The sequence below is a fragment of the Apium graveolens genome, chromosome 5, assembly GCF_009905375.1.
Source record: "Apium graveolens cultivar Ventura chromosome 5, ASM990537v1, whole genome shotgun sequence".
Taxonomy (NCBI): domain Eukaryota; kingdom Viridiplantae; phylum Streptophyta; class Magnoliopsida; order Apiales; family Apiaceae; genus Apium; species Apium graveolens.
This window is the reverse complement of record NC_133651.1, coordinates 292,439,302-292,449,428: the sequence shown is the minus strand read 5'-3', so window position 1 is coordinate 292,449,428 and position 10,127 is coordinate 292,439,302. Positions and strand designations below refer to the sequence as shown.

At 43.5% G+C, this 10,127-nt stretch overlaps 1 protein-coding gene across 1 annotated transcript; it reads right to left on the bottom strand.

The window, feature by feature from the left end:
- Positions 1 to 6,410: 6,410 nt before the first annotated feature.
- Positions 6,411 to 6,860, bottom strand: LOC141661037 (uncharacterized). The gene has a single exon (XM_074468019.1). It carries the CDS (start codon positions 6,858 to 6,860, stop codon positions 6,411 to 6,413), a length of 450 nt encoding a protein of 149 aa, XP_074324120.1.
- Between the last annotated feature and the right edge of the window lie 3,267 nt (positions 6,861 to 10,127).

The window sequence follows — 10,127 nt, the reverse complement described above, 5'->3', positions numbered from 1 at the left end:
CTGATGTGACAAATACTGATTTCATTATCCGTTGACATCATCATCCGTTGAAACCATCATCCGTTGATGTTTCATCATCCGTTGATGTCATCAGCATCCGTTGATATATAAGTTCTGATGTGAACTTCTGATAGTTTCAGTTTGATATCATCATTTGCTCCTAACAAGGTGAATGAGAACTGATGTTCCAAAATTTTACCTTTTAATGTGGAAAATGGTTTTGTACCACATCTAGAGTAGTACAAACCTATTTCTTGGGTTTTCTTATAAATACCCTATACCACATCGAAAAGAAAGGTAAGTCCTTTCAAGCCTCTGTTTATAAATAGAGTCTTCAGGCACCAGTTTTATTAAGTCGATAAAATATGAGTTGCCTCTTTAATTCTCGGTCTCCTCAGTCTTTAATGTTTCAAATATTCCGATGATAGTTCTTGGGCTCAGTTCAAGTTCGCTAGGAGTATTTTCGATTTATCAATTATACTAGTATCTCGTTTTATACTGGGAAGCAGGTCGCTAAACACGAATGGTGCGGGGCAAAACTGCTTTAAGGAGACAGATTTCTGGATTCGAAATTAAATTCAATCTCTATTTTTTTTTCGCAAACCCTTCTCCTAATTTAATTGTTAATTCTTATATGTTTATGTGATTTAAGAATTAACAATGTTCTTGTGAATTAGTTATATATTATATATATAATAATGTCTACATCGTACAAGATTGACAACAATATCTTCTCAATTAGTTTAACAAAAAGGAAACTTGTTGTTGACGGAGGAATCTGGTAACAACAAAGATTGAGGTTCTCGCCGGAATTAAGATCTATGACGGTGGTTCTTCGCCGAAAAATTAAACGGTGTGCGGTGGTTTGTGGTTGTTTTAGGCTGAGATTGATCAGAGTAAGTGGTGGCTCTCTTATCAGCTCTCAACTTCTTACCCTCTCAATGTACCTAAGTACCCTTTATATAGGGATCAAGCCTGACGTAGTTCTTGTAGAACAAGAAATCTAATGGACGTAGACTTCTTATTCCTAGGCCCGGTAGATGCCCATCCAAAGTCCGTCTTCCGCTAGCTTTAGGAATGTCCGACTATGAGGCCCAACCGCGAAGGCCCAAGGCTCGTCCGTAATCGCAGGATTTCACGGATAGTGCATCTCCCTGCGCAAGGATAACACTCCGCTACAACTATCTCCCTTGATTTATGGACGCAGGTATATCCACAGTTCACCCCAAGTGCCAGATGCATCCCTGTCCCCCCGAATGAGGATAACCCACCAGATAGCAGGATAGGTGATCCCAAGCTCTTGGATGCAAATTGCAGGATGAATCCAAAGTTCTCCAACGAGGATACCCATTGAATACAAGAACAGAGTTCCCAAAGCACACACCAATGTTAACCCCGCATCCCCAACGTGGACACCCGTTGAATACAGGAGGAGGCCTTCAATCATCAGGCATACCCTTGGAGGCCTTCAAGCTTTTTCACGGACATCCCCCTCCTTGACCGTCTCAAGGAGGGAATTCTTTAAAGAGTACCTGCAACAAATACGTTAGTAAAAACAATCTCCATTGCTCCTCTCCATGCAAACTTTATCCTGAAGTCACCATTGAGAATATATAGACCAAGTACAGGACGCGTCCTAAGACCCCGGGCGCACCCTCACCTCTATGAAACTTGTATTATCTCCTCAAAAACCATCACGCACAGCATTCCACTACTTAGGGCACGTCCTGATCAAGATAGGCGCGTCCTCCAGCGTCTATTGCCACAAGACCACATTTGCCAAGTACTTTCACCATGGTTGATGCATCCACAGAGCTTGGGCGCGTCCTTCCCTGATCATGCACTCCCATGCTTCGCCATTACCAGATCATAAAACATCTTTTCTCAAGTAGGCGCGTCCTCTGTGCCTGGACGCGTCCTTACTTTCTACAAAGCAATACCGATTTTGACCATACTTAATCCGCATTTGACCCAAGTCAATCCAATGCCAAATTTTGGGTATAACAACTACCCCCCAAATTCCATTTGCAGTTGAAAACAAAATTGGAAACTTTATTCCAAAAAACCAAGCAACGAAATTTGGCTCGCGAACACATGACGCGCCATTGGCAGAGGACGCGTCTTTCCACTCACTCTATAACCGTTGCGCTACAGCTGTCGCACACGTCAGCACACACTCTCCTCTATAAATACCCTAATCACATCTCATTATTATTACCTTCCTCTCTTCTCTCTAAAAAAACGCCATCGCCGCCGCATAAGCTTTCGGCTAAAATTTCTGACGATTCAACCGCCCATTACTCGATTTCTACAGCTTAATCGAATCCCCATCTTATAAGGTACGTAAATCACCTTTTACTTCTTTATTTGGTTGATTAATCCAACCGTAATAAACAAAAGACTGTTCACATGCCTCAATTGTTCTTCATTTTTCTTTGTATGTATATGTGTATATATCTGTAAAACCACTATATTTAGCTTCCTTGATTCTCCTGTCACATGTTTCTAGATTTTAGAGAATTTTCCCCAAATCGATTAGTCGATTAAAATTCCACTGTATTGCAACCATATCGGACGCGTCTTCCCATCAGGGCGCATCTTATATTCCCAAACAAAGGTCATATAGGGCCAGTACCTTACTAGGACGCGTCATTATAGTGCCTCTTCTGCGATAGATTTTAGTACGCGCCCTCGTATGTTTCCAGGATCTTCCTTCCCTTCTCCATTTTTTTATGTGGACGCGTCCTTAAATTTTTCTTCCTTCTTTTGCAGCTGGAGGACGCATCTCCTTCGTCACCTTTCCATCCATTCAAAGTTCTCAACAAACGCCTTGGGATTTACTCCCCACACTTGATCTCTTTCAAACCCGATTTCCCTGAATCTATCAGGACAAGCTCCTTCCTTAAAGCAGAAAGACGCGTCTTTGAGTCTCTCAAATCAAAGACTTTTATAATGTCTGATTTCAGTTCCGATTCCATGGATCACGTCCCTCATAAGCTCTAGAATGAAAAAGAAAGGAATCAAATGAAAAAGAACTGCAACTCTCCATGCTAGGGCTGCCATCGAAGATTGGACGGATGATGAAATTGTACCTTCAAACATCCAACAGCCCCTACGCATGATTATTTCAGACGAGGATGCGCCTCCTTCTCAGGACGCGTCAGCTTCTCAGGACGCGTCCTCTCTTAGTGTAAGGGAATTTGAAAAGAGGGTTCCAGACCCTGAGGCATATCATGTGTCCCCCCAGAAATCTGATCCTCCCCTGGAACATTGGGAACCTTCAGATGTTGAAGTGGATTATGACTGGACAAGGCTTGGTGCTCTAACTGAGGCAGAGAAAAATGCCAGAAGGAAAAAAAAAGGCAAGCTAGCCTGTGTAGCTCTTGACTCCAATGCAACTGACTGGGAAATCCAATGGCATATGAAATACTATGACATGGAGGGCATTTGGGCGCGCCCTCTTCGCACAATGAGGCCACACATTTTTAACATTGGGAATCAAAGGATCCCCAGAATGGTTCTCATACCAAAACTGATTTCCTTGGGTGTGAGCGCGCCCTTACATCCGTACATCAAGAAAATTTTGAACTGGTACGATGTGGCTCCAGTCCAACTGTCCCCAAACTCCTATAAGTTAGCTTGGGCTCTGTACATTATATACCATAACCTGGGATTGGGCGCGCCCTCAATGAAAGAGCTCAGCTATTTTTTCAGCATCAGGAAATCTATCCCAGGCTACCACTTCCTGGTTATCAATAAATGGTTGAACAATAAGGGATTTAATGAAGGCAAGATCAGTCATGAACGAGACTGGAAGAAGCCATTTTTCTACATCTATGATGTTAAACGGACGCACGTTCATTTCAACTTAGAGCCAAGTAAGCACAATGTCTAGGACGCGTCCTTTCTCTCATGGCACGTCTCCATTTTGTAGCCTTTCTCTCTTTTCTTTTTGTAACCTTCAACTTTCTTCTATAGATAAAAGAACTCAGAAAGAACTATCAGGAAGGAAGAAAAAGAGAGCAGAGAAGGTATTGCAATATGCTGAGAAGCATTTCAACCTCAAGGATATGATCACTGAGGAGAACTTGAAGAAAATAGGAGCTTTGTCCCCACGAGTGGGTTCTCTTTGCAAATTTCAAGATTTTCATAATGGGAAGCCCATTCTCACTGCTTCTGAGAAATCCAAAGGGTTCCATGCCACAGAAATTATTCATCCAGACATTAATAAAAAGGTGGACTTAGAGCAAGGTAAGATATTATTAGGTATAGGACTCGTCATGACTCTATGACGCGCCATTTGCATGCTTACCTTTTCCTTTGAACTTAACCTGATTTATAGACGTTCCCCTATATCTGCACTTTCATTTTGGGCGCACCTTATTTTCAGGGCGTGTCTCCTTATAAAATCTAGGACTGATGTTTGCATGTTACTTATATCTTTCCCATACATCCAATATGCTCTTAGGTAGGATGCGTCATATCTTTAAGACGCGTCATATCCACACATATATATGCATTTTTCATATTTTGCATTCATTTTGCTTGACATTTCTTCATGCATTTACATGTCTCTATACGCATGCATCACCAATCTTTAAATTACACTCTGGGCACGTCCTACGATCTGGACGCGTCTTCTTTATTTGACTAACGATTTTCCGTGTTTATATCCCAGACATGGCTTCTCTCCCAAAAGGTTTCGCTATTAGAGCTTCCAAGAAGCTAAGGGTGAAGAAGCAAACTCTCATAAAGCCTAATCCGAAGGTGAAAAATCATACTCCTGCTAAGACTCCTCCACCTTCCCCCAAGATCATGGCTACCACGGCACCTGACATCCCTGTTAATGAGGACGCGCCCTAGAAACGTCAAAAAATTGTTCCTGATGACCAATACTTTGTCCTCAGATATCTGGGCGCGTCTTCAGTCGGTGCTTTTACTGAGGATGAAGTTAGGGGTTGGACTTTCAGAACCGAGCAGCAGACAGAGGAGGCAATGGTGAGGGCTGCAGCTGAGCTTCATCTGCATGCTAGGCAAAGTGCTAACATGTCTGCAAGACTCAGGGCGCATCTTGCTACCACCGAAACTGCAAAGAGCCAAGCTAAAGACAAGATAAAATCTCTGAAAAAGTACATTAATTTGCTTGCCCAAGAAAAGGATGCCGAGATCAAGCGCCTGCAGGAGGACAAGGTGCGTCTTGAGGCGGAGAAAGCCATACTGAAGGGTAATGTCATTTCTATGGAGAAAGCAATGGATAGTGTTATCACTCTGAATTCCACCATGCAGCTGGAGCTTGACACTCTAAACGATAACAGACTGCATGGGTGGAGAGAGGAGAAAAAGCTAGTCTATCAAAATGGCTTCGCAGCTGGATTCGAGGAATGGTGCTCTGGGTTTATTGTAAATGACCCAGAGTATTCCTTTTCTAAGTTCGATGCAGAAATGCAGATATGGGTAATTGACTTCAGAATTAGGGCTGCGGATTCCATTAAGAGCAAAAGGATTTTTCTGGGCTTGGAGGAAGATGACGCATCTCCTGCTCCTTCTCCACTTCAAACTCAACCTCCTCCTGCTGGCGACCAAGACAAGCCTCAGGACGCGCCTCCTTCTTAGGATGCGTCCTATGTTTATTCATGAAGTTATTACCTGAACCATTTTAAGGGTGCGGGCCCCTTGAAGCCCTGCAGATTGTAATGATTACTTCTACCTCTATGCATATCTTCTACCCTATCACTTTACCTTGACCTACATATGGGCGCGTTATGTGCTTAGGACGCGTCACCTTTTGTAATACTGTTACTCTCTCTACTATCACCTGTCAAGCAGGTGTCATTAATGGGCGCGTCCTCTGTATTTGGATCTGAATTGTTTGGGTAGTGCATTTTTGTTTCTATGTCTTATCTAAAGGCACAAGTATGTGTGGGGCGCGTCCTAAGCAAGGACGCGTCTTCCCTTTTAATTATGTTTAAAGAAACACAAAACTGTCAGAGCATCAACCAAGATAACTTGGGCGCGTCCTTGGAAATAGTACGCATCTCAGTTCCACTTTTACTTGAGTTTTGTTGTTCCTTCTAACATCTGCATAAAACCATCAAACAGGGTGCGCCCTATGGCTTGGACGCGTCATACAACCAAGCAAATTAACAAGCAAAAACTTTTGGAAAATTTCAAAGTTTTCATTAATAATGCGCTCTGGTGTCAAAAGTGCACCAGTCCCCCGGCTACTATGCTCTGTGGGGAATTTATTCGAAAAAATGATCCTTCAACTAGTTCTAAGGTAAGTAGTACATGCACTACCCCCTAGGCTATGAGGAATTTATTTAATTCTAGTCTATAATCTGGGCGTGGCCCTAAATATATAATAAAAGAGGTACGTAAGGGGCCCAAGCCGCGCCTTACTGATAATACTTTCAGAGATGTTCCGCGTTCCACGCTCGCGGAACCAACTTCCTTTCCATATCCTCAAGGTGATAAGTCCCTTTCCACAAGATGGCCTTTATCTTATATGGTCCTTCCCAATTAGCTCCAAACACTCTATGTTGGGGGTTCTTCGTGTTGGGTATCACCTTCCTAAGCACCAAATCTCCCATCTTCAGCAATTGTCCCTTTACCTTCTTGTTATAATACCTTTCGACACGTTGCTGATATGCTGCAAGCCTCAGCTGAGAATTTTCCCTTGTTTCTTCCAAGAGATCCAAATGAAGTCTTTGATTAACCTCTGCATCCTCCTCCGTGTAACGATCTCTGCGAAGCGATCCCAAACCAACTTTCACGGGGACCATAGCTTCATAGCCATAAGTAAGCATAAACGGAGTTTCTCCCGTAGTAGATCGTGGAGTAGTGTTGTAGGACCACATCATCTTTGGGAGTTCTTCAGGCTAATTTCCTTTGCGCTTTTCTAGCTTGGCTTTGAGGGTATGCTTTATTATTTTATTCACAGCTTCTGTCTGCCCATTGCTTTGAGGATGATAGACCGCTACAAACTCCTTCTTAATTTTTAAATCTTCACAAAGTTGTCGCAACTCCTTGCTGTCAAATTGCTTTCCGTTGTCAGATACAAGCTTGTAAGGGATTCTAAACCTGCACACGATGGAGTTGAAGACAAAATCTCTGATTTTCTTTGCGGTTATAGTAGCCAACATCATAGCCTCTGCCCACTTAGTAAAATAATCAACTGCGACTACCGCATACTTGACATCCTCTTTAGCCTTGGGGAGCTCGCCAATAAGGTCTATTCCCCACATGGAAAATGGCCACGGGCTTACCATAGATGTTAAGAGTATCGCTGGCATAGATGAGTAGTTTGCAAAGCGTTGGCAGCGATCACATGCTCTGACAAAATTCACTGCATCTTCTTTCATCGTAGGCCAATAATATCCTTGGCGCAAAACTTTCATCGCTAATGAGTTACCCCCCGAGTGATTACCACAAATTCCTTCATGCACCTCACTCAAGATGTAATTTCCTTCTTCTTCATCAACACATCTGAGCAGTGGTTGATTAAAGCCTCTCTTATACAGAACTTCATCGTACACCACATACCTCGCAGCCTAGTAGCGAAGTCGATGAGCCTTGAACTTATCCTCTGGGAGTGTTCCCTTGTGAATGTAGGCAATAAGGGGCGTCATCCATGTTTCCTTGGGAGCCTCATCTACTTGCATCGCTTCTATCTCTGGGATGCTAGAAATTTCTTGAATCTCTAAAGGTATGGATCCCAATAACACAGCCTCTTGCTGTGACCCCATTTCCACTAAAGCATCCGCGTTGTTGTTCTTTTTCCACGGTAAACATTCCAACCTCACCTCTTTGAACTTTCCGATCAAGCGCTGCGTGCATCTCAAGTACAATTCCGTTCGCGGGCGTCGCGCTTGAAATCTGATTCACTACCAACTCTGAATCACTCCTCGTAATTAGGTTTCGCACCCCCATTTCCAAAGCGATCTTTAAGCCATTAACCAATGCTTCATACTCCGCATCATTATTTGTTGCATAAAATTTGAAGTGAATTGTAGTCACTAGATGATGGCCTTCTGGAGATACGAGTACTATGCCTGCACCTGCTCCTCCATTGTTAACTGCCCCATCTACATGTAAGATCCACCAGGGATATGGGAACTCTTCTAAAGATTCTTCTTTACGAGGGGGCTACAACACCACCAAAGCTTTATCATCGACCGCATAATCAAATTCCAGCAAAAAATCGGCTAAGGCTTGTCCTTTAATTGCTGTACAAGGCATGTATTCCAAGTCAAACTGTCCCAATTCTACGGCCCATTTCAACATCCTCCACGATGATTCTGGCTTATGAAGGACTTGTCATAGTGGATATGTTGTGCGGACTTAAATTCTATGGGCCTGGAAGTACGACCGTAATTTCCTTGATGCAAGGACCAAGGCATAAACCAGTTTCTCCATGCTTGTATAACGAGTCTCAGCGTCGTGTAATCGCTTGCTCACATAATAAACTGGTGACTGTTGTCCATCTTCCTCCCTTACCTGAACAGCGCTGATTGAATATCCCGACACCGCGAGGTACAGTATTAGAGATTCTCCATCTAACGGTTTTAACAACATGGGAGGGTTTCCCAATTGTTCCTTGATCCTTCTGAAAGCCTCTTCACATTCAGGTGTCCATACGAAGTCTTTCCCTGCCAACTTGATCGCCTTAAAGAACTCCTTGCATCTGTCAGAAGATTTGGAAACAAATCGATTCAGCGCGGCAATCCTCCCAGTTAAACTTTGCACCTGTTTCACATTGTCGGATGATTTCATATCCAACAATGCCTTAATCTTTGCGGGTTGGCCTCGATTCCCCGATGGTTGATGATGAATCCAAGAAACTTACCCGATTCCACACCGAATACACACTTTTGTGGGTTCAACTTCATGCAAAACCTCCTTAGAATGTTAAACATTTCCATCAAGTGTTCTATATGGTCATCCGCCTCCTTGGATTTTACCAACATATCATCCACATACACCTTCATGGTTCTCCCAATTTGGTTTTTGAACATCATATTCACCAACCGCTGATAGGTTGCGCCATCATTAATCAATCCAAACGGCATTCCTATGTAGTAGTATAGCCCCCTGTCGATGATGAAGGATGTATGCTCTTGGTCGGGACCATACATGGGGATCTGATTGTAACCCGAATATGCATCCATGAAACTTAGCAAGGCATGCCCTGCCATCGCGTCAACCAACTGATCAATTCGTGGGAGCGGGAAACTATCCTTTGGACATGCCTTGTTGAGATCTGTGAAATCTACACAAGTCCTCCACTTCCCGTTCAGCTTTTTTACGAGCATTGGATTTGCAAGCCATTCGGGGTAGTAAGGTTCTTTGATTAGTCCCACCTCCAACAATCGATCTACTTCTTCTTTTAATGCTATTGCCCTTTCCCCGCTCACTGGGCGACGCTTTTGATGTATGCCCGTACAATTCGGGAAGATATTCAACCGGTGATACATTACTCCTGGGTCGATTCCCACCATGTCTGAATGGCTCCATGCGAAGACATCGAGATTTGTAATCAAGAAGCGGGTAAGACTTTCCCTCATTTCATCACCTAGCTAGGATCCCACTTTCAAAACCTTGCTCGGGTCATCTTTATCGACCGGAACAGATATTGTACCTTCGGCCGGCCCCGTCTTTTTGGCGGGCATAGGGATCCTGGGATCCAAATCAAAATCAAAGTCACGGGGGTCCTCTATGCCCATTTTTTTATCCGAGGGCGCGTCCTAATGAGTGGGTGCATCTACCTCAGGACAAGGCATGGTTTTGTGCAACGCAAGTATGAAGAGCGCATCCTCATTTTGAGAAGCATCAACCTCAATTCCATTTTTTCTCTTCAAGGGCGCGTCCTCTTTTCGAGGAGCATCCACCTTAAAGTGATTTTCGAGACTTTGCAAAATCTCACTTCTTCCTTCCAACTTTTCCCCGTTAACCTCCTTCTGCATGATCTCTTCTATATGGTTCACCACAACTTCTTCCATGCTACGGATCCTCGAAACATTCCCCAATGTCAAAACAGGTGTCCCGGTATACGGGTTTCTTTCCTCTCTGGGCCTTCTACGAAATAATGGGCATGAACCTCTTCACTTGGTTTTGTATGAATATCCTCC